The sequence below is a fragment of the Mytilus galloprovincialis genome, chromosome 10, assembly GCF_965363235.1.
Source record: "Mytilus galloprovincialis chromosome 10, xbMytGall1.hap1.1, whole genome shotgun sequence".
Classification (NCBI taxonomy): domain Eukaryota; kingdom Metazoa; phylum Mollusca; class Bivalvia; order Mytilida; family Mytilidae; genus Mytilus; species Mytilus galloprovincialis.
In genome coordinates, this window is record NC_134847.1 from 71,782,733 (window position 1) to 71,808,880 (window position 26,148).

Consider the following 26,148-nt stretch of genomic DNA (forward strand, 5'->3'; position numbering starts at 1 on the left):
AATATAACCATGATAACTGCTATGTGAATAGACATAGTGATACATTTAGAGGGATGCACATACCACGTGTAATACGTACCCATATTTAAAGGAACACATTCGTGCTTTGAATTCTAAAAATTGAGAAGATGCCAAAAGAATTATCGTCCAACCTTAAGAAAAGAACTAGTACACAAACTTTTATGATATTAAAAACTATAAAATTTAAATTGGTAATCACAAATGCATGTAATGAAAAGATATCAAAAGATTGTTTTCATAAACGTAAAATATGTAAAGTTTACCGTCTAAAATCAAATAACCAAATTATGATAGACAGATAATGACTCATCAGACTTCAGCTAATACTATATTTATTAAAAATGAATTTAAAGCTAAAATTGTAAAAAATATTAAAAATTACATATGACAGATCCTTACATTATTTCGCTTCTTAATAAATTCAACTATTTCAATACACAAATACTAGATAGTTCTATTTTATCTTCCTAATATATTTCGTCTGATTTTCCCTCCAACTGTTTTGTCAGTAATCACACGGCGGTCTATATAGCATTTGGCTAAATCTTTATCAATAGGCATCCACTTATTCGTTGGTTTCAGTGAATTGCGTAATTTCTGAAAGAAATAAACAAATCACATTAGCGCCTTTTACATGAGTATTTTGAGGAAACAGCATATTTTATTTTAGATTAAAGCAATCACATGTTATTGAGTTAAAGTATTCCAAATAGTTTATTTTCAAGAAATTTTAACTATAAGAAAAATTAGAATTAAATCACAAAAATACCGAACTCCGTGACAAATTCAAAACGAAAATGTCATAATCAAATGACAAAATCACTAGATCAAACACATCAAATGAATAAATAAATATAGTGTCTTATTTCTGATTTCCGAAAATGTTTAATGCATTTATTACCCATTATGCATGTGCCTATCCCACCCAAGAGCCTGTAATTCATTGGTTTCCGTTTGTTGCTGTGTAACATATTTGTTTTTCGTTCATTATGTTGTACATAATTTAGGTCGTTACTTTTCTCATTTGTTTTTCTTTTCGGGCCTTTTATAGATGACTATACTGTATTGTATCTGCTCACTGTTGATTGCCGTTCAGTGACCTATAATTGTTAATTTTATGTGTCCCTTTGGTCTCTTGTGGCCACGTCTTCTTATTCTATACGGTAATGTTAAAAATTGATATAATCTATATTTAAACAGCTAAGAAGTTTTGATTACCTCATAAAAGCCACATCCCTCAGCCTTCTGAATTTCTAATATTGCTACAATAGGTATTGGAATGATAGGAATAATTGCTGTAATCATTCCAAATATATTAGCTGCAGCAGGATATGAGTAATCTCCATATGTAGGCAACGTATATGTTGTAACTATTATTATAAGTAATATCTGAAATAATGAAAACAAAATAATTTTCATTACAGTTTCGATAATATAAGTTCTTGGTAATAAATATAATTTTCTATATGTTCATAGTGATCTTGTCACATGCAATACATTCTTGCATTAGTAATTTAGATTAAGCGCTAACTCTGGTAATTTTTTAAAGGCAGTTGCTTTTCCTGTAGCAATGTCTCTTGCATGTTCTTATATAAAGTTTCTTTTAAAAGCCAACAGTAACTGGAGTAGTCAAAATAATTATGACGTCTGGTAAGGCTATTTTTTTCTGGGACGCCTTCCTACGTAGGACGTAGGAAGGCGTCCCAAAAAATAAAATAAAATAGCCTTTCCAGACGTCATAATTATTTGGACTAAATCTGGAGGGGTAAGATAACATGCACTAATTTGTCACTGCATTACATGCATGTGTCTATCCAAAATCAGGAGTTGGTTGTCTAATGTCACATCTTTTCAAAAACATGTTTTTTGTAGGAATTTGGTGTTGATTGTGATTAATTTTAACAGTTTCTCTAAAAGTTTAATAAAGTTCTAAAACATGAAACATGAACACATTCTCTAAATATGCTGATACCTACTTAGTTACACAGATGGAATGGTTAAACCGGACAAACCATTAGCACATAGTTGTTATCAAGTAACAGAACTATATGTGACAGAAGTGAGAATTTCTTAAAGTCAAAATTTGCTTTCGTAAAAGCACCAATTCAATGAATGTTTTCATATTTTGTAAAAATGGTCTCTGATTAGCTTTTTTTGCATTCTTTTGATTGTTTGCATCCAATGACTGATAAGAGTTAACAACGAATATCTCTACGTCTCATTTTAAGAATGACTCATATGTATTTTTTCTTCTAAGAACGTAACATGACAATATATAAGATTATATAAAATTGCTATACTGAATTTAAATCAAACTATATTTATAGCAAATTACAATACTTACGAAAAGCACAGTTGGAGTGACAACACACCATAATACCCTAATGATAACAGGAACAGGTCTTCCAATCATTTGTTCTATGTCACGTGAGAAATTGTCAGCGCCTGTGAATACAATTATATAATGACAAACTTGCTGGTACCTGGTTAAAATATTTTATGATTTGAAAGAAAATGTCAAATAATGAATTCCAAAAAATTTCAATTAAGATCTAAAAGAAATTTTGCAAAGGGTTACGTTTATAATGTTTATTTGGCCATTTTCATAGTATCGAAAAATTGATCCAAATCGAAAAGTAATATTGGAAAGGTTGTTAAGACCCCGATATTATAACTTCTGTGAATTCATTTATTTTCGTGGATTGAGGAAACTTGCATGTTCGTAGATATCAAATGTCATGGTTTTGTCAAAGTATGCTTGCAAGCCTATAGTAAATTTATAATTAGTTGAATATTTAATTCATGGTTCATCTGTACGTCTACTGAAATCCACGACAGTTGGTATCCAATGAACAATAATACATCTATAGTTATATCAATAATTATATATACTATAATGTATGATACTGTGGTATATATATCAGTATGTATGGTCGGATTATGTTTCTGTGTGTAAGAGAGAGTTGTTCCCCTTTTGTCAGTCATTGTATTTTTGTTTGTGACGTCATCTTTGTCTGATTAAAATGTAGAAAATGGAAGCAGTTTTTATCCGTCCGAATATAATCGCCTCCATCCATGCTACCAGAGCTATTCCCCTTGTCTGTAATAACTGTAAATGTCTTACCATATATCCAGCCAAATACTATACACTCTATTAATCCGAACAATGGTACTCCAGCTCCAGCAAACCAATCAAATAATTGGAAGAAGTATATACCACCCTTATGAATAAAAAAAAAAGCATATGGTTGTAAAATGTATTAATCACGTCTGGCGTATATACTAAATTTAGTCCTGGTATCTTTGATGAGTTTATTTACAACCACTGGGTCGAAGCCACTGCTGGTGGAGATTTATTTCCCCGAGGGTATCACAAACCCAGTAGTCAGGACTTTTTGTGCTGACATGAATTGTCATTGATATGGTTATATTTATAAATTAACTGTTTACAAATTTTTGAATTTTTTGAAATACTAAGGCTTTTCTACCTCAGGCATAGATTACCTTAGCTGTATTTGGCAAAACTTTTAGGAAATTTGGTCCTCAATACTCTTCAACTTTGTACTTTATTTGGCCTTTTTAACTTTTTTGGATTCGAGCGTCACTGATGAGTCTTTTGTAGACGAAACGCGCGTCTGGCGTATATACTAAATTTAGTCCTGATATCTATGATGAGTTTATTTATATAATTGTGATCAAAACTTACATAATTTCGCAATCGTTATACTAGTAGTTCTCTGAATTCTTTTACAAGAAACTATACTGGCCTTCACAACAGAGACTTTAAAATAATAATATGTGATGTCATAATAAAACATCACAATTATGTGAATGAAAATCATGAAGAAAAAAAATCCCTTTACGTCCGTTTAATGCTTGATTGATTTATAATTTAGCATGAATTTGAACGTTAGATAAGTTCTAATCATTCAACAATGATTAACATACTTACCTGAAAACAAAGAGGTAGACCTAGTAGAAACCCAACAAACACAACCAGTGCTGTAAACTGCATCCGATTTTGTCTGATTTTCCTGTAACTTCCAGTAAAAATTGCAATAACTGGTTCAACTGTACCAAACTGAAAAATTATGTCAAATGGTCAAAATCATTGTGACAATGAAAAAAAATCTGATCTGAATAATTTAATCGTTATACTTCCTTCCGAAACAACCCCTTGTGTGGGATAGACACGGAAAGGGATAAAATTATTCGAGAATATTTAAAATTAAAAAAAACCGACTATATAATTAAAAGGTCTTGTTTTGGTGTTAATTTTGTTTATGTCAAAGACTATTTTTCAATATTCAACTTTTAAAATTATTTCACTGCAATCTTTTTGTTCTTAGACACATACATATTGTATGACATGTTACAATTGACTAGAATAATTGTGCTGTTTGTGTTTCAGTTTTAAGCACATACATATACTTATTTCAGTGTAAACAAATTACATGTAATGCAATAATGCACATTTTTTTACGTCTAAAAAAGTAAAAGAAAACAGAATACTTCATTTGGATCAACACACACGTCTCTCACAGAAGTATATACATTGATCAATGTTTCAAGTTTTTGTTATTGTGCCTACCTGAGTGTCCAGTCCTAATGTCAAAACCATTACAAAAAACAACACTGCCCACAGATTTGGAAATGGGAGAGTTGAAACTGCCTCTGGATAAGCAATAAACACTAACCCTGGACCTGCGAATAAAATTGAATGGGACATTAGAATCAAAAATTAAAAATGAACAGAATATTCAATGCTAATAATTACAAATGCATAAATTAAAATTCTTAAACATGTATCGTGTGGGCCAAAATGAATTGAAAAAAAACATACAGAAAAGAAGTTTGGGTGAATTGCAGAGTAAAATCATCCTCAAATATTTATTGTGATAGCCTGGGGCACCTTCATAATACATCTATTTATAGTATTTTGCTTGTTCACAAGGAGTGTTCATACTTTTTTATGAACAAAAAGACCTATGATTTAGAACGCCATGATCAAGTAATGTGTACGTAAACCTCACAAATTGCAACTGACCCTATTACAACTTTTGTGAAGTTCGATATCAATCTATATTAACTATAACTATTTAAAATAATTATGATATCGTCTTTTCGTACGGATTAGAACAAAAAAAAAGAATATATTAGATATATTCGATATAGGACATGACAATTATTTTTATATCTTAATTTGTACTATAGACATTTACTTATTTATAAACAATACAGTAACTTTGAGCATCGAAAAGGAAGAGGCAATTCATTATTCTTTGAAAATTCCTGAAAATTGAAAGATTGATCTCAAAATTCTAAATACCCGATTTAACGACTTCATCCACAGGTAGCCCACTAGTATGTGCCATGTATCCTATTATAGAAAATACAACAAATCCTACCATCACACTGGTAAACTCTCCCAATGTAACCAGTAGAATGGAATCCCTGTAAATATACCATAATTGTTCCAAATAGATAAAGTCAGAATACAATATTGGATTGGAGTAATCGAAAAGTTTTTATCGTCATAGATATTCCAAAATTGTAGTTCTAAGATAGTTTCGTGTGCTTTTTTTTGCGTTATGATAACTGGTAAAACGATTAAATCCGTAAAGAAAGTGTTTCAACTTCATTGTTATATTGCTGATATTTTTTAATATTTTGTTACCAATATATCAGGCCATGTTTTTCTACCATGATTCAATCCATTAAATAGTTTAATTCTCTGTTAAACAACATGAAAAATAAGTACAATTATATCAAAGATTATTCCAATGTATTTGAGTAAACCAGAAATTTAAATTCATACTTCTCATTGATGCCTTCAACGGTAACAAAAAAAGGAAGCAATACAACAAAGCAAATCTAATGGTTATTAAAAGACTAAAACAAATCACAAACGAAAAGGAAAAGGAAGTCAAAACATGTATTGTATGTATAGAAGTCATAAAAGATGCTATCTGATTTAAAATACACAGGTTGAGCAATTAATAAACCAACTGCAAACGTATCCCAAGAAGTCGCTGTAATTACCTCTTGAGGCATCTAACAACAATTTGTGATAAATCCGAAATTTTCAAAATGTTTGTGTATGAGGGTTGTTTTATGGAGTATAAACTAGACAGAAGCTTTTCTGGTGCGTTTTTCGTTAAATGAATTAGACAAACATATCTTTATATATGTCATGTATGTGTCATAATCAGTGTTTTGTTGTTCTATTCAGACCTTTTTGTTTTTCAATACTTGATCAGTTTACTAAAATGTGATTTTTTTTACCTGAGGCAATTATTTTTGAAGTTGTTGTAACTAGCCATGGTGATCAAAGGTCCCCAAGAAACACATGTTGAAAAGAACACTTGTACAGCTGCCTCAGCCCATACCTATAATAAGTTGAACATAATGCTCTTTGCAATTATTTACTTGACGTGTGTTAAACATTGTCTCGTTCACTGTCTAAAGGACACATATGTTCAACGTTTATATTATGATTTTAACTTTCTGATTGTTTTGTCCTCGAACTGAAGAGACATATTTTTTCGAGTATCTTTATACAATTGGATAAACTTAACATTGATTTTTCTAACTTTTGGAACAGAAATAGTTTACTTTAAAGTCTGGTCGCCTTTATGGAGAGTTGTTAAGTTTGGTCCCTGAAGTTGAAAATCTAGGATCACATAAAATTTTGTTAATTGATATATCATGAAAAACGATTGCATCGCAAAAGTGAAAATAAAAAAAAATACACGTACATATTTGATTGGAGCGGTGAAAAGACCGTTTTAAACAAACTTACCTGAAAATTAAGTACTTGAGAAAAGTTTGGTGTAATGTAATAGAGAATACCCTCCGTTGCTCCAGGTAATGTTACACCCTTTATAAGCAACACCAGCAGTAGTATATAGGGTAATGTAGCAGTCACATACACAGCCTGCAACATAATTATCTTCTGAGTGAAACACTGGTGTATTGAAAGAATGAATGTTTGAATTCGGGATGACGATATTGAATACAATTACTATCAGATATATGCATCTACATGAGAAGGAATAAGAAAAACGACTTCCGACAAAAACCAAACACACACGTTAAGAAGAAGACATATGTATATTGATGTAATACTGTTTGCAAAAATATGTCTTATTCTAAATAAATAACTTTAGCCGTATTAGGCACAACTTTTTCGAACCTTTGGTCCTCAACGCTCTTCAACTTTTTACTTGATTTGGCTTTCGAACTTTCTTTTATCTGAGTGCAACTGGTTAAGCCCTAGTCCCACTAGACCATGATCGCACCACGCTCACTGCGATCGTGGTGATGTCGCGGTATGAGCGGCATGAAAATGTTAATTTTCGTTGTTTTCACGATGATACTACGTCCGCATAACGCTTCTTAAACGATCCCGCTACGATTATACCACGTTCTCATCACGCTTTTTCTACGAGTATCATATATGCATGATCTGACTACGCTCATCACGTTCTCACTACGACCATACCACGAGTCTTCTGATTGCAACATGATCTTACCACGCTTCTACTACGATTATAACACGTTCGTACCACGATTTTACTACGTTCATACCACAATCTAACTACGTTCTCAGCAATAACGTCAGCATTGTGTTCCATATCAACACTGTTCCATTCCTTCTTTTTCTGATGAATACGTAGATTTCTGGGAAACAGTCATGCCACGTAGTCAGGTCGTAAGAAGAGCGTGATGGGGACGGCATGTGCGTGCTGGAAGCGTACTATGGTATTGAACAGCGTGGTGTTAACGAGATATTAGTCGTAGTGGAAGCGTAGTTAGGTCGCGGGGAGAACCTGATGTTTATAGTGAGGTCGTAATAACGTCGCTGTGGGATCGTAGCGCAGTTTCTCAGAATAGAATCACGTGTTCGCTACGCTCTCTCTACGATGGCACAGCGACCTTTGAGATCTAATCAAGACCTAACTGCGCTCTCACTACGCTTCTTCTACGACCTGATTTCGCCACGACCGCATTGCGATTGTTTTGAACATGTTCAAAGCTGGACATGCTCATCACGATCTTGAACACCTCACCACGCCCGTGATACGACCTTACTTCGATCTACACGATCGCACTACGATCGTAAACATTTGCATTTTTTTCACAGACCGTAGTGCGATCGTGGCTAGTGGGACTGCGGTATTAGTCTTGTGTAGACGAAACGCACGTATGGTGTATTATATCAAATTATAAACCTGGTTCATTTTTGTCGCTATTATTCGTGTGTTTCTCTGTCCTATATGTTCTCCCTTTTTTGTATTGTAGTCCTGCCTTGTAATGTTGTTATTTTAATGTTATATTCAACATTGCAATAAAGGCGGGATGTTTGGCTAGCCATAAAAACCATATTGAACCCACCATTATTTTCTTAAAAGGTCCTGTACCCAGTCAGGGAAATAGCCAATATTATATTATATTACAGTTTGTGTTTCTGTTGTGTCGTAGTTCTCCTCTTTTATTTGATGTGTTTCCCTCAGTTTTAGTACGCAATCCAAATTTGTTATTTTCAATCGATTTATGAATTTTGAACAGCGGTATACTACTTTTGCCTTTATTCAACTACTGACGACAGAAGGAAATCCACTTGAAACCTAGTAGTTGTTTTCCATTCGTTAGATGTGTTATTCCAGGAATAGATTATCTAAGCCGTATTTGGCAAATCGTTTTGGAATTTTGGGTCCTCAATGCTCTTCAACTTTGTATATGTTCGGCTTTATAACTATTTAGATCTAAGCGTCACTGATGAGTCTAATGAAGACGAAACTCGCGTCTGGCGTATCAAATTATATTCCTGGTACCTTTGATCATGTTGATAACTATTTGACCTTTTGATTTTGCCTTTTGATTACGGATATTTCGTTTTGAATTTTCCTTGGCGTTCCGAATATTTGCTATCTGATTACGTTTAAACTAGAATTTTAGCAAAGGCTTACATTATCAGAAAGCAATATTTTTCTCTACACTTTGAAGCAAAATAACTTGGAGGGTAATGAGATTAACAAAGCACACTAACGTACACTGCACATGTAGTTGTAGATTATATTGAAAATATCTAATGCATGTGACACAATGCTAATTTTCATGAATTACTGAGATGTTTTGGTTTAAATCTCAAACAATTGTCAACACAATGTTATATTATTCTTTTCGCATATTATCATTTTATAATATCGTTACAATTCTTAAGAATATGTATGTATACCTTTCCAACAGATTTTACTCCCTTCATTAGACAACAATAAACAATAATCCACGCGCCAATCAAACAAAAGAGAATTTTCAAGTTCAAACTTCCGATGTCTTCGATTCCTGATGATATGTTTAAGACATTGTATCTACAATTACAAGCAAACTATATTATATATACATATTAGATCAACAGAAGCTCAAAATGTTTGGTAACTTCGGGTTATGTGTGCATTCAAAAGAATTACTTTTATTGTCGTTTTGTCTCTTCGATATCTTGGATCTAATAAGGAAAGTTATTCATACCGATAAAACATGGATCGTTACTTCATTAAATTATTACGTGGTTAATACTAAATTACAAGTTTAACTTAAACAATGCAATTACACAACGTTGGAAAACCTCTTCAAAAAAGTTACTAATAACAACGTCTCAGTTCTGGAAAGTAACCAAACATTGATAAAAGCGTTAGATACTAAAGACAATTCAACTCAAAAGATGTGGAATTTTCTATTAAATAAAGGCAACAGTAGTATACCGCTGTTCAAAACTCATAAATCAATTGACAAAAAACAAAATCGGGGTAAAAAACTAAAACTGAGGGAAACGCATTAAATATAAGAGGAGAACAACGACACAACATCAAAATGTAACACACACAGAAACGGACTAAGCATTAGACAAAATCCTATGAGAATAACAAATAAAACATCAAAACCAAATACATGAATTTGGGATAGATAAGTACCGTAACCCGTCTTATAGTAACGTAAATTTACACTAAAAAATAAGAGAAAACAAACGACACACCGGAAACACAACATTAAAACGTAACACACACAGAAACGAACTATAATATAACAATGGCAATATTCCTGACTTGGTACAGGACATTTTTAAAGGAAAAAAATGTTTGGTTGAACCTGGGTTTGTGGCATGCCAAACCTCCCTCTTTTATGGCCATGTGAAATATAACATTAAAATGACAACACAACATTACAGGACTACAATATAAATAATAGGAGAACAGAATTGACAAAGAAACACACGAATAACAAGTACAAAGTTGAACAGCATCGAGGACCAAAAGTTCAAAAAAGTTGTGCCAAAAACGACCAGGGTTTTCTGTTAGGTACCAGAACATCCCTATCATGATGGAACTGAAGTATTAACTAATTACAGGAAACAACCAAAATACTTTACATAACCCGACAAAATGCAACACAAAAATTAGACACATCCGAATAAGCCAAAACCTCAACGCCAAGTGACGTCATATTTGAAATTAACTTATATAAAGGCATATTTTATATATCATTGCCAAGTTAAAAAGAGTAAAAACCCTGTCAGCGTTATTGACAACTAGGTAACAATAATCTTAATCAAATAAAAATGGTAAATGTATTATCTTGACGACATATATATTCGATAATTATCTCTGATTCACTGCTACTCCACGAGGTAGTCATCATGAAAGTAGACAAAACGTTGGTAGTTGCATCAATAAATGCAAATCTCTGATGTTTTGTCTGGGGTTTGGTTTTCGTGTTCCGGTCCTTCAACGTATCGATTTTGAATGAACTTATGTTGGCGTCGAGCATCACTAGATTTTGAGATTGTCGAATTTCGAATTTAGTGTAGTTTAATAGATATTATTGTGTCAAATGTCACCAGTAGTTTTATTGAAAAGCATTTTTGGTGAATTTGACGTTTTTGAAAAATGCATTTAAGGTCAACATATAATTTTCATAATTGTTACCATTCTGCAAAACATTTTTGTTAATATACAAAACTTGAACTAATATAAATTAAAAATTAAGAAAATGAACACGGAACAATTTTGTAGTCAATAATGGTGGTAACTAGATTTCACTTACTGCCAGAATTCTTCCTCACTGCTCATTGTTGTATTCGAATTCAATAATTGATGTACTTCATCTTTAGTTTGTAATTCCGTGGATGTATTCACTAAGTATTGTGTAAAATTGTTCTGACCATTCAGTATGTAAGTGCTTAGAGATCTTAATGTTGTTACATTGTTCTGAAGACTATCTGCATCTGAAAGACAATTCTCTGTATTCCACCAATTATAGCAGCTTGACCATGGTAAAGGTGATAGAAATGAATTCCCAATAAAGTAAATTGACCACGTGACTACCATGATGTAATAAACACAACACATTCCATTGACCAAAACCATTCCAAATCCAACCCCTGTAAATAAATATAAACAAAAGAATCTGAAATATAAAAAAATTGGAAACAAACTCCCGAAAATTGTTTTTTATTTGTAATATACAACAACATTCTTTTGGGTATTTTAACAATTATTCATCTCTTCATCAATTCAATTAACTTTATATATACCTCACACAGTGGTAATGGCATCTGTATTTTGTGTCAGTTCATTTATACAGTTTACAGTGTGTTCATTGACTGGACAGTTCTTCCTCTATTTCAGAAGTTGTATTTTTTTCCTCGAGTTAAATCGTTATAACTGTAAAAGCATCTTCAACTAAATTGAATTGTGCGATGTTTTTCGTTTGTCGTCTATGCAACGTAAACACACATATCGTTAAATGCCCTCTAAAGTATTCGACTTTGTTTTTCCCAGTATATCAGTTCTTGGCTACAACTGCATTATATTGCATGTATAGATATTACATTCGTGAATTTAGAAGCACAATATAAAACACCCGTTTACCCCTTTTACATTTTACTATACCTTTAAACAGTGGACAGGCCTCCCAACAGTGAATGGTACTTCTGCCTGTAAACTGTCCCAGAGAAAGTTCCAGGAAAAATATTGGAAAGGCAACAAATATGATGCATACAACGAACGGTATCAAAAAAGCTCCTACAAAAGAGTCGAACAGTTTACTAAAAAAAGATCAAAACTTAGGTGATTTAGAGCGATTGGAACGATGTGAGTTTCATTTAACCAAAGCAAATTATTTCGTCCCACTTTATAATAATTTTTTAAATGTTCGTTTTACATTTTACTTCTTGAAGTGAATAATTAATTACTTGATGATAGCAAAATGTAGTTTACCGATTGCTATATGCAAATGAATATTATGAGTAGCATAGTGGGTTTGTGAACTTACATGATATATTTGGGGGTCAGTAAATTCCATATGAGGTGAGAGCGAACACTGTGTAACGTATTTATCCTACTGAATATCTTAGCAAATGGTATTATGAGTGTTAATTAATGGTCTGGCACAAACCATCAGAAATGGGGAGGGATAAACATTTGATCTAAAATTAACGTGATGAGGACAATCTAGGTCTGAGAGGCAAACTTGACGACAAAAAAAAACTAGATCTAGATCAAACATGATGAGGGTAAAACTATGTCTGGAGCAAACCGAATGTTAAATCTGGTTTGGAGCAAACTTGATGAGAGTAAATCTAGGTCAGGGGGAAACCTGATTAGAGTTAATCATGAAACACACATGTCATTCCTACTGAAATTGTCAAGATTTGGATATGAACAATAGGTTCGGAAGGTTTAAGCATTTGAAAATCTTAGACGTATGCAAATAGCATTTGAAAACAATATAAGAAAAATCAACAAAAACAAATAGAGCCACGAAGAGTACGGTTTTTGAGTTTTTTTTAAGAATAGATATGTTCGTCAAGGTTATTGATTAAATTGAAAATTTAGTATTCATTTGTGTTTGATTAATTTTTTAAGTGTGTAAAAAAAATTAATCGCGTAGACTTGAATATTGTTGATACAAAGAAGACAGTCGCATGATTTATCGAATTCTCTCATACTATTCCACGAAAATAGTTAAAAACTTTCCTAAAAGTTGATACCTATTTATTTCCTAGAAAAGAAGAAAAGAAAAAAACTTCAAAACTTTAACAATTTGTTCAATTGTAACATAAATCTCTATACCGCTGTTAGATTTTTTACACAGATCGGACAAGAAGTTTTAGAAGTTTAAAAAACAAATATGAAGCATAGCAACGTGTTATTTGTTCAATGGGTAAATGTACAGCTTGGATATAGAAATTTATTTATTTAACGGGAATAAAACTTAACTAAAGTGCAATGATATTTGTAATAATTTTTCCCTGACTGATAAACGCAAAGAAATATATTTAATTTATGGTGCGTTTTAAAAGAAACATTTAGTGTTTGATTGTAATGTGTTTAAGGATAGTTCAACTGTAAACGCCGTGAACGAATTTTGTGAGGCAATCTTTTGAAACGCGCTTAATGATATAATCATTATCAGTGTTAGAGTCTGGTACGAGAACATTAGAATTAAGGTATTTCATTATCTAACTACACATGGCAGTGTTATTTTAGCATTTGTAATCAAAGTTCATTTGGTTGTACAAAGGTTCAAGGTTAATAATAAAACGGGAATATACATAGGCTTTTGAATAGTATATATTGATAAGTAAAGAAGTAGTGGTAAATCATATGTTTTGTGAACTTTATCCTCGATGGAAATTCAAAGCACTAATGAATTGAATTATCCATATAATAGTTCACGGTCCTAAATTTTGCACTTTTGTTGTTACTGCTTCAAAAATAATTTCATTCACGTATAACTATATATTTTTTATGTTTTACCTAGGGAATAGTTTTCTATTATAGCAAAATAGGAGAAAAAGTCGGATTTATCTCCCTAAAACCTAAAACACCGAGTATCGCTCACTTTGTCTTCTAATATTCATGGTCCTATTTCAAGGCAACTATATTTATTTTCTACAATTGCAAAGGCAAGGGAATGTTTTTTCGACCCTTTTTCGGATGTGATGTTCTATGATTTGGTGGTATTATATATAAAAAAAAGACAAATACGCTTACATAGGAACACAATGCAGACTTTTAATACGTTCAGGTATTTCACATTCAATTTTTTATGGTAATATTCTTTATAAAGCACAAAGGTGTCAGTATTCACCTCAGAAACTTACAAAACCTTTGAATAGACTTATTAAGAAGGGATATAATTACGATACTGTTGTCAAGTCATTAAAGATTGCATATTTTGGCGTTAATATTGAGTCATTGATAAGGTCTTTGCATCGGAACTAAACACATTTATTCTAAAAACAGTTGTTGGCATGACACGGGTTATGTTCTTCTCATATATGTTATGATTGTATGATACTAAACCCCTAACGGGAAGGATTGTGCCTGATGTTCATATGATGAAATCATAATCTTTCAGTCAGTTTAGTTGAAGTCTGGAGCTGGCATGTCAGTTAACTGCTAGTAGTCTGTTGTTATTTATGTATTATTGTCATTTTGTTTATTTTCTTTGGTTACATCTTCTGACATCAGACTCGGATTTCTCTTGAACTGAATTTTAATGTGCGTATTGTTATGCGTTTACTTTACTACATTGGTTAGAGGTATAGGGGGAGGGTTGAGATCTCACAAACATGTTTAACCCCGCCGCATTTTTGCGCCTGTCCCAAGTCAGGAGCCTCTGGCCTTTGTTAGTCTTGTATTATTTTAATTTTAGTTTCTTGTGTACAATTTGGAAATTAGTATGGCGTTCATTATCACTGGACTAGTATATATTTGTTTAGGGGCCAGCTGAAGGACGCCTCCGGGTGCGGGAATTTCTCGCTACATTGAAGACCTGTTGGTGACCCTCTGCTGTTGTTTTTTTATTTGGGCGGGTTGTTGTCTCTTTGACACATTCCCCATTTCCATTCTCAATTTTACAATGAACGTAAATAGACAAAGCATATAGACAAAGCACATTACCAAAGCGTCTCCTGCTACAGAGGCATCACACGACATGAGAATCCACAATCAGTTGAAATATCTAAATTCTGAATAGGACACAACGGTAAAATATTTTTCATATGGTGCAATTTCAAGACTTTTTTGTTTACCTGTGCATTTTAACGACTTTTTTGTTTACCGGAAATGATAAATCATATCTATTCCTTCACCGGTTTCAATTATCTAAGAGAAACAATTTGTATATTGGTTAACTAAAACGGTAGTATATGTTTCCTCCATAGCCGACAATACTGACATTTTATTTCGTTAATATTCTGTTTTAGGAATTCAAGAGAATGATTTTGCATGACCACCTTCGAACGGAGTTTAATCAAGTATCGACATTTTTTATCATACAGTTTCAAGATAACACTTGTACATTTTATTAAAAGCTTCTGTTCTCATATTAGTCTATCTCATGGAACATTATTACGCTCGACATATTTTTTTTCAGAATGCATATACATTGTGTATATCATTATGTATACATATAATTGTACATATAACAAAATCTACATCATATACTAGTACAACAATCATCTGTTTATTTGTAATTAATTGCTGTGGTCATTTGTGTGAAACCCTATAATTAATATAACAGAACATGTAAACATAAAACTTATAAATCATATTTTGTTTTGCTATATTTGGATTCATGCAATTTCCCCCAAGCTCGTATAGGACATTTTAAATAAATTTACGCGTTTATCAGAAAATTGGAAAAATTCTTATTTTTGACGTTTAAGACATACTAGCCTGTCTGTTAACCTTTTCCTCAGCTTATTACCATATTGGTTTTAACTGATAATATTGTTAATATTTTGTCTGTTGAAAATCATACACTAATTTGAAAAGAAAATAATGTTCATCTTCATCAAACATACCCACCTTTCATGAATTTGACTACTTTTGCAATATGTATGGATAAATATTTATAAGAATAAAAGCAGATAAAGGGTTTAGCCAAACAGTTCAAACATAATCAAAAGATTTTACTTGTCAGCAAAGTCTTCATCGATATAACAGGCCTACATACAATATGTCAAACCATCAATTGTCCAGTGTCAAGAAAAAAAGTGTGTTAATTAAAGAGAAAAGTAAACTGATTTGGTACTTATACAAGAAAATACGACAGGAGTTAACGTGATGTTTGAAATCTCAATTTTTTAAACGATCATTAATTAAACAAAACATACATAACTGAATCGTTTATTAAAACCAACACGAGAGAATTTCTTTTTGAGCCCCAGTCCAACTAGACCACGATCGCACCGCACTCACCGCGATCTAAATAAAATTAAGATCGTGGTGAGGTCGCGGTATGAGCGGCATGAAAATGTAAATTTTCGTTGCTTTCACGATGCTACTACGTCCCATTACGCTTCTACAACGATCACGCTACGATCACGCCACGTTTATTCTACGACCTCACTACGACTATCACGATCTTTCCACGCTCATCACGTTCTCGCTACGACCATACCACGATTTATCCGATTACAACACGATCTTACCATGCCGCTTCTACTGCGATTATAGCATGCTCTTACCACGACCATGCCACGTTCATATACACTGTGATCTTACTACACTCCCAGTAATATATCGTCAACATCGTGTTCCAAATAAATATTGTATCAATCCTTCTATTTCTTATTGATGTGTTGAGTTTTCGGAAACAACACAGTCATGCAACCAAAATCTACTAGAACTCGTGGGCATAGAGGTAGGGGTAGAGGCAGACGCAAAGGGAGATCTGATAATAGCGAATCCTGATCCAGTAGAGATGTCGGATCAACAAATCCAACCACAACTTATTGCTGGTTCATTAAGCTCAAATGCTGATGTTTTAGTGAACGATAGCAGGGATGACACAGATGTGTCAAACATGGTTGAGCCGTTGGAGAAAAAGGACAAGAGGTCCAAATTACATACATACAAACAAAACCTGGAGAGCTTTTATGTGTTTCATGTGAAAATGATAATGTGCATGATGGTCGTAGTTTGAACGTAGTCAGGTCGTAAGAAGAGCGTGACGAGGACGGCATGGGCGTGCTAGAATCGTACTATGATCTGGAACAGCGTGTCGTAAACGTGGTGGTATAGTCGTAGTGGAAGTGTAGATAGGTCGCGGTGAGAACGTGATGGGCGTAGTGAGGTCGTAGTAACGTCGCTGTGAGATCGTAGCGAAGTCTCTCCGAATAGAATCACGCTTTCGCTATGCTCTCGCTACGATGGTACAGCGACCTTATCACGACCTCACTGCGCTATCACTATGCTCTCCCTACGCTTCTCCTACTACCTGATTACGCCACGATCGCACCACGATTGTTTTGAACATGTTCAAAGTTTACCACGCCCATCTCGATCTTGAAGACCTCACAACGACCGTACTACGACCTTAGTGTGATCGTCAATTTTTTTATTTTTTTTTACAGATCGTAGTGCGATCGTGGCCTAGTGGGACTGCGGTATAAATTAGTGATACAACGGAAAAAATAAATCACAAAGTAAATACTAGCGACATTTTATACCGTATCAATGAATGCTTATCGTTATTGAAAGCAATCTGAAAGTATTAAACAAGGAACGAAGTTATGTCGTCCTTTAACTTATAGGTATTGCAGTAAAATTGCATACAGTTATCGACTTCAATAACGGTTAAAACAGTCGTACTTTAAATAAATCAAATTTAAACGGAAATAACTGTTCTTTCATAGATTAGATATTTCAGTTTTAAACGGGAAATTCCACACTAAAATTTACGACAAAAAGGGACGATTTTTCGTTCCCTATTGTTAATTTTCCATTTTTAGATGGTGAAAAGTGAAATCACAAAAATACTGAACTTAGAGGAAAATCAATTCAGAAAGTCCATAATCACATGGCAAAATCAAATAACAAAACGCATCAAAAACGAATGGACAAGAACTGTCATATTCCTGACTTGGTACAGGCATTTTCAAATGTAGAAATTGGTGGATTAAACCTGGTTTTATAGCGCTAACCCTCTCACTTTGATGATGTTACTTTGGTACCATATTACTGTGCTTTTATTTCACAGCTCGTTCGCTATGCCCGTGTCTGTTGTGACGTTTTTTATTTTAAAGATTGTAATCTATGTATTACTGGTAAATAATTAAACCAGGGATATCATTACCATGAATTACTTAAAAACTGTACTAAATTTTTCCATAGATATAAAAACTTATTTCAAACGGGATAGCACATCCTCATTCTTATGGAAATGTTGTTAACCGTGCCCGGAAATTTAGAAATGATCCTTGTAAAGTTATCGATCCTATACATAAATTTATTCTAAAAGGTAATCAATTCAACAGTATAATAAGATCATTGAATATTGTTTTAATTGGTATACATATTGATTTTGTTATCAGTAAATTAAAAGTAAACTAAATATTACTAGTATGTTATATAAACATTCATGGATCTTCAATCTGTCGATAACTGTTTTCTTGGCATTGCACAAGGTCATGTTTTTTCTCTGACTGTTTATGGCGTCTCTATACTAAATCCATTGGATGTTGGATGTGTACGGATTGATAATTTAGTCTTAGATGCATGATTTTTTTATTAGTTGTTAGTGGCTTTGAACTAGCTGCCATTCAACTGCGAGTACTCTCCGATCTGTTCCTAGTGTCTGTTTGTTGTTGGGAAGTACCCGACCACGTCCACATGTATTTTTGTCCATCTGATGAGTTAAGCCTTTTTGAACTGATTTTTATAGTTCGTTCTAATGTTATACTGTTATACCAACGTCCCAGGACGGATACAAAGTGTAGATCTTAGAGTATGCACAGCTACTGCGAGCTAGTTCAATGACAACAACAACTAATAAAAATATTTTCCCCGGCCTAGTACATTTCAAGGATTTTGATTTGTTAACTCATAGCCCTGGGTTGTTGCTAACACATATACCCGGACGTTGCTATCAATTACACCGGGGAACTTCACGCACGTTTTCCTTAGTTCCATGGTTGTTCCTTTTGAAATAACGAATTCTGTAGATTAACCATGATGTCTGTAATAAAATATTTATTTTTCTTATTATGTTGATCATTTGCACTCATTTTAGTAAAGGCATCACTTGGCTGCCACATTGTCAGTAGTCTCTGATCCTGACACAATATTCTCAATACCATATGCAGACTTCCGGTTCGAATATATTTGAACTGTAGCTTGCAAAATCGAAAATATTTCATCAGAATTCTAGGGCATTTTGTCAGTGAATGAGACTACTGACTTAAACCACATTGAAGTAACATCGTCTATGATGCAACTCTCAGAACATTGAGCGCCAAATTTGACCCATTCTAGTTTATCTGCCTCTGAATTAAAAGCGTCTTATTTTTGACTACCTGTAGGGTTCTACCACAGGTAGTAAAAAGATTTAAAAAACAATAAAAAAATCCTTAGTTTTAAATTTTTCGAAAAACTAAGGATTTTCTTATCCCAGGAAGAGATAATCGTAGCCATATTTGGCACAACTTTTCGGAATTTCGGGTCCTCAATACTCTTCAACTTTGTACGTGTTTGGCTTTATAACTATTTTGATCTGAGCGTCACTGATAAGTCTTATATAGACGAAACGCGCGTGTGGCGTATTAAATTATAATCCTGGTACCTTTGATAACTATTTACACCACTGGTTCGATGCTACTGCTGGTGGACGTTTCGTCCTCGGGGGTATCACATGCCCAGTAGTCAGCACTTCGGTGTTGACATGAATATCAATTATATGGTCGTTTTAATAAATTTCCTGTTGACAAAACTTTGAATTTTTCGAAAAACTAAGAATTTTCTTATCCCAGGAATAGATTACCTTAGTCGTATATGGCACAACTTTTTGGAATTTCTGGTCTTCAATGCTATTCAACTTTGTACTTGTTTGGCTTTATAACGATTTTGATCTGAGCGTCTGGCGTATACAATTATAATACTGGTACCTTTGATAACTATTATCTCAAAGATTTATGACTACGGAACAGCGGAATAATTCTGTTGAATTTTGTCATTGAAGAAAACCGTACGGTGCACTAAAGTTATATATTTCCAATTATTTTGGATTCTATAAGATAGCTGACTCATTACCAATCATTCCACATCTCCTTATTTTGTATTGTGCATTAGCATTCATAATTTGATCTTAACATGAGAGAGTCATATACTAGACGACTTATAAACAATTATAATTAATTCAAGTCAGGAATATGACAGGTATTTTCCGTTCGTTTGATCTGTTTGAGCTTTGGACTTTGTCATTTGATAAAAGATTTTCCAGGTTGAATGTTTTACTTGGAGTCCAGATATTTTTGTGATTTTTCTTTTCTATCTTCATAGTATATAATATTCAATTGTATTGTAACAAAGAATATGAAACTTCCTAAGTGCGACAATTAAAAAAAGGAACTAATTTAAGAAAATAATACTTGTAAGATAACTTATCAAATAAAGAAATATTTTTTCTATATGACAGCATGTCCCGTTCGAAAATACTACATTTTGATGATCAGTGGTCTCGTCTGAAAATACCCCATTTAGATATTCAGTGGACTGTAGATTTTGGATAAAACCTCTATTTGGATAAATATTTCCAAAAGTTCTCTTCACAATGCACATTTGTTCTTCTGCGATATGGCCTAGATTTGTTTTTATTGTAAACTACCTCTTAATCAAACTTGATAGGAGACGGACGGATAAACTTACACGCCGGAAAACATAATGCGCTCTACTATCGCTAAAGGTCAATATACGTTCACGTTTCAATTGCTTGAATAATGCTCAAACTAAAGACATGCGAATAATTGCAAAAAGGTTACATAATTATAACTTGGTTAATTACCCCCATGTTTGTAATAGCATTTTATATAAGCTATTGAATGAAAAAGGACATCTATTTTTGAAACTCATTAAAATCGGATATGACATTGTTTTATTATAATTAATGTGTATGAAGTGACACTTCGGTTCGCCTAAGTATCATAATAAAGTGTATCGAAAGTCCATTCGATTTCACTGAAAGTCATATAATCTATTTTTGGTTTATGGCGATAAAAATACTAATCCAAAAAGATTAATTATAATGGTGCCTTTTCAAATGATAAAATATATGTTTTAATTTATTTGATTTAATTGATAACCGAATTTCAGCATTCTAAATGCATTCACATAAAACAAATATCTCAGGATCAATAATCTTAAGTACTTAGTTTTTATAACTTTATACGAGTGATTTTTACATTTATATATAGGTACAAGTAAGAACACAGATCAGTGTGGATAGTAATTGTTTTATAAGTGTCAGTTTGTTTCACAGTGTTTTCTCCACTATTAATGCCCCACCAAATGTGTTTGGTCTATTTTTATATTTTCATCATAGAGCCCTAAATGGAACTGTACTCTACATTGACAGCATAACCATTGACATTCGATTTATTTCTATGTATAAAACTTTTATTTTGACATATCTAATTGTCTAAGAATTTACGTTTAACTTGACAGGGTATATGCCTCCAATTTGCCTGTACGTCATGGTATTTGTAATTGCCAAATGTTAAAATTAGAAACAGTTCTAGATTCATGGAAAGACCAAATTCCTTACCGCTTATTCATATAGACTTTTAAAATACCAGACTGTCTAAAAATTTATAAATGCTAAACGCAACCTTATTAATCACCGACTAATGATTAATGAAACGGTTGACCGTTTTAATGATCACTAATGACATGTCTTTTATATGTACCACATGTCCACTATGTCGGTGCATTTTTCCGGAATCTGTAATATTTTTATATTCAATTTTAACTACTAAATGCGATTTAGAATTGAAAGACGGATGCTGCATACATTGGAAGAAATCCTAAGCATGTATCGAAGCACTGTCATCGTTTGCTTGCAGTTTATTTTAATTCCGATGGTTTTTTTTTGTCTATTCAGTTTTTTCTGTATATTCGTTAAATATTTGAAAGTCGGCAAATTACTCTTATATGTAATGCGTTTTTAAACATGACCATAAAGCCTTGCTTTAATAAAACGGTAGATTAATTGAGATAAATGAAATTGTGATGCCCCTAACTTAAAATCAAAACGGTGTATTAAGGCAAGGGAAGCAACTCTTATAATGTAACGGTGAAAGCAATATTAGAACATATGTATATTATACTGATCTAAACTGAAGACTGCATTATTTTATAAAGTAAAATAACAAACATACCGAACTTTAAGGAAAATTTAAAACGAAAATTCCCTTACCAAATGGCTAAATCAAAAGTTCAATCACATCAAACGGATGGAAAACAACAGTCATATTCCGGAACTGCTACAAATAAAGGCAACAGAAAGTCATAAATCGATTGAAAGAAAACAAATCCGGGTTTCAAACTTAAACCGAAGGAAACACATAGATCTACTATAAGAGGAAAACAACGAAACAACAGAAACACTGAAGTGCAAAATTAAACGACAATGCAACACACACAGAAACGAACTATAAGATTTTCCAGACTCGGTGCAGACATTTTCTTGTGCAGAAAATGGTGGATTAAATAAGTAATAGTGCTAAAACTCTCACTTGTACCACAGTTGCATTAAATCCCATTATATTGGCAACAAAGTGTGAACAAAACAATCAGATACCATAGCCGAAAATGTAAAAAAAATGGGGTATAGCAGTCAACATTGTGTTATAATCTTAATCACTATAAAACAAACAACTATGTCAACAAAGACAATCAACATGGTATAAAAGCACAAGCATACAAACGAAGTACGAATGCATGAACATATATATAAGAGAATTTTGCTTGAAGAAAATCAGATTAACCCTGTTGTGTTTTTTGCCTACGTTTTAAAAACATTTACAATGTTTGTAGGATATTGAAATATATTTGTAGATTATGGATATTTATATTTGATAATTATATTAAATGCGGATCGTAGTTGGGGTACCTTCTTGGCAAATAACAGTAACAATTCATGACTTAAGACTTTTACGGTAAGTGTGTGGTACATGAGGATAAAATGTACACTTTCTTTAGACCATGAAAAATCTACTGATTTTGACGAATCACGATAAAAAAAAATACGGTAACGATAATATTTTGAGACCTCTAACGAATCACGATAAGAATGTTTTGACGAATCGCGTTAAACTTTAACTAATGCTAACGTTAGCCGAAAATTATCGTTTGAAGACTGACGGTAAAGGGTGTCCCTACCTTCTTTAACACGTCGTTCATATATAAATGACTTAAATATGAAAGAATTTCATCCTATTACTAGTAATTGCAAGATTACTTAAACTATGTCATAAGTAGTGATTTTGTCATTAGTTCAACGAATGACGTTTTAATAAAATAAAAAATCCATGACCAAAAAGCGTGGTTGAATGCTATAGATCCTAGATGAGTACTAACATTTCTTCTTTTCTAATATTGAAATTTTAGCGACACACACTTTGAATGATTATAATATAAAATACTCACCCCCGCCATTTTTCATGCATAAATATGGAAATCTCCATAGGTTTCCTAATCCAACAATATAGCCTAACAACGATAAAAATCCCTCAATTTTCTTCCCCCATACTTCTTTTTCCAAATCCTCAGTAGTCTCAAATGTATCTGAATCAATCTTGATTATTTCATTTTCCGATGAATTAGACATGTTCTAATTCAAAAATGTAACTTCAAGTCTTTCCGAATAAGATGGATCCTTTACCTTTAAAGTCGCGATACCTATTTGGAAGCTTGTATTTCTTTATTTGATTCTATATGCATATGTGTGTCAACGAAAAGACTGCTAAATTGATCACTAGCTTTTTCATGATACAGGTAAACCTATATTTGTACAATGTCCTTGAACGTGTATTATACATATTAATAATATAGTTTTGTCCTTATTCACTTATATTAATGCACTTTCTACGATGGACTATATGTACTAATAATCGTATTTATAGTTCAGGAATACAATGAGTGCATTTTGTTTTTAAATATGTGATGATTGTCTCCCTTTTCATTTTTCTTTTTCATAAAAGATGTGCTGTATCCATAGGTTATTATTGAAAATCGGTTAATCGTTCGCCAGATGTTAAATAAAAAAGGCATATCATATAGAAAGTATTTGATTATCCGTCAAAAGATTTCTAAGATACTAAATGAGGAATGAATATTTTAGTAACATGTGTCCGTGGATGATTTATTTATTTTTATTTGGCTTAGGTTGATATATATAACGTTAAATCAAAGTCGGTTGACATGCTTTTGTTTTCGGCGGGGATTGGTTGCAAATGTTAATCTATAGAATAGTTAACCAAAACAACTGTGTATGGATGGATTATAGTTAGTTTTAAAGTAAAAGGATGAAATAACTAAAATCAATCTAAACATTAAAATAAAATTAAAAAACGTATATGTTGAATACATGTCGGTCACAAACTCTCCCGAGTTCAAAATGACGCCCTCGTCATACAAATAGAGAAACGAAATTGTGAACAAATACCAGCAATTAAATTCATCAATGAATATATCAATAGGTACAATAATCTGAACCCCAGTATCAAAATGAAACAGCTGACGCGCACAAAAAAAATAAATACATTATGTATACATGAATGCAGCTCAATATAACTACATCAATCGGCGACTATCTCCAATTATGGGTACAAATGTCATATCTGATTCTTTTTCAATGCTTACACATTACCCTTTATCTAATAATGATGTAATATAGACAGTCCTCTGCTTCCACACAGCTGATGGAACTGCTGACTCAGTGGCAAATTCGCTAGATGTCAACTACTCCTGCTCCATATGCTCTACCACTCTGGTAGATATGGATGGCAGAACAAGTGGTACATCAATAACTGGTGTCGCTGTAGGTAATATTGTAGCTGACTCTTCTTGCTCAAGGTGTTGATTCTCGACTGACTCTCAATTTCGCTTCCTGGTTAAGATTCGTCTCCGAGTTCTGTTCCAAGATTAGATTTTCCAATTCACTCCAAATTCTCAAGTATCTGATCCATATAAAGACAATCAGTGGGTTTAATAACGCTTGCGTTGGGGAAGGAGTCAATAACATTTGGTATATGTTTACATTCATTCATCTTTATCATTACTACCACACTCTGATTCTGACTGGTGAACCCCAAAAACGTATACATGGCATTGTCTCCTGTTTGAAAGCATCAAATTATCAATGTGAAATATACTGTTAATTGGGAAATTTTGGCGTCGGGATATTTTGGCGGTTTTATCTCTAAAGGCATGTGTTTTAAATTGGTGTGGGTAATTTTAGTGCTTCGACCATTTTGGAACAACAGTAATGAGCAATAAAATTGAGAAAGGAAATGGGGAATGTGTCAAAGCGACAACAATCCGACCATAGAGCAGACAACAGTCGAAGGCCACCAATGGGTCTTCAATGTAGCGAGAATTCCCGCACCCGTAGGTGTCCTTCAGTTGGCCCCTAAAAATATGTATACTTGTACAGTGATAATGGACGTCATACTAAACTCCGAATTATACACAAGAAACTAAAATTAAAAAAGATACAAGACTAACAAAGGCCAGAGGCTCCTGACTTGGGACAGGCGCAAAATTGCGGCGGGGTTAAACATGTTTTATGTTATCTCAACTCTCCCCTATACCTCTAGCCAATGTAGAAAAGTAAACGCATAACAATACGCACATTAAAATTCAGTTCAAGAGAAGTCCGAGTCCGATGTAAAAAGATGTAACAAAAGAAAATAAAGAAAATGACAATAATACATAAATAACAACAGACTACTAGCAGTTAACTGACATGGAAGCTCCAGACCTCAATTAAACTGACTGAAAGATTATGTCGTCATCATATGAATATCAGGCACACTCCCTCTCGTTAGGGGTTTAGTATCATACTATCATAAAATATATGAGAAGAACATAACCGGTGTCATGCCAATAACTGTTTAAAAAAAAATTGTAGTTCATTCATATTTGCCTTTATTAACCCATTTATTGACAAAATATGTGTAATTTTGTACACTCCTGCATCAATTTGCTTTCAAATGCAGCTCCATGGTTTAAATAAATGAAACTCACAGGACACATAATGTACAATGAAGGATTGAAT

The 26,148-nt window shown here is 33.0% G+C and overlaps 1 protein-coding gene across 1 annotated transcript; it reads right to left on the reverse strand.

Moving 5' to 3' along the window:
* Nucleotides 1–338: 338 nt before the first annotated feature.
* Nucleotides 339–23,908, reverse strand: LOC143048300 (sodium- and chloride-dependent glycine transporter 1-like). Its single transcript, XM_076221904.1, has 13 exons — nucleotides 23,517–23,908; nucleotides 11,973–12,104; nucleotides 11,125–11,461; nucleotides 9,263–9,395; nucleotides 6,824–6,958; nucleotides 6,307–6,410; nucleotides 5,351–5,475; nucleotides 4,613–4,725; nucleotides 3,974–4,102; nucleotides 3,146–3,242; nucleotides 2,366–2,466; nucleotides 1,240–1,410; nucleotides 339–618 (listed from the first exon to the last, which is right to left on the reverse strand). Exons 1-13 carry the CDS (start codon nucleotides 23,695–23,697, stop codon nucleotides 481–483), a joined length of 1,896 nt encoding a protein of 631 aa, XP_076078019.1. The 5' UTR covers nucleotides 23,698–23,908; the 3' UTR covers nucleotides 339–480.
* Between the last annotated feature and the right edge of the window lie 2,240 nt (nucleotides 23,909–26,148).

Bases quoted from the DNA above. Each gene is read 5' to 3' on its own strand.
- LOC143048300 (XM_076221904.1), bottom strand. From the start codon at position 23,697: ATGTCTAATTCATCGGAAAATGAAATAATCAAGATTGATTCAGATACA. The intron at 6,411-6,823 runs GTAAGTTTGTTT...AACTTATTATAG, and splicing joins CTCAAGTACTTAATTTTCAG to GTATGGGCTGAGGCAGCTGT. The intron at 4,726-5,350 runs GTATTTAGAATT...TTTTATTCGCAG, and splicing joins GGATGAAGTCGTTAAATCGG to GTCCAGGGTTAGTGTTTATT.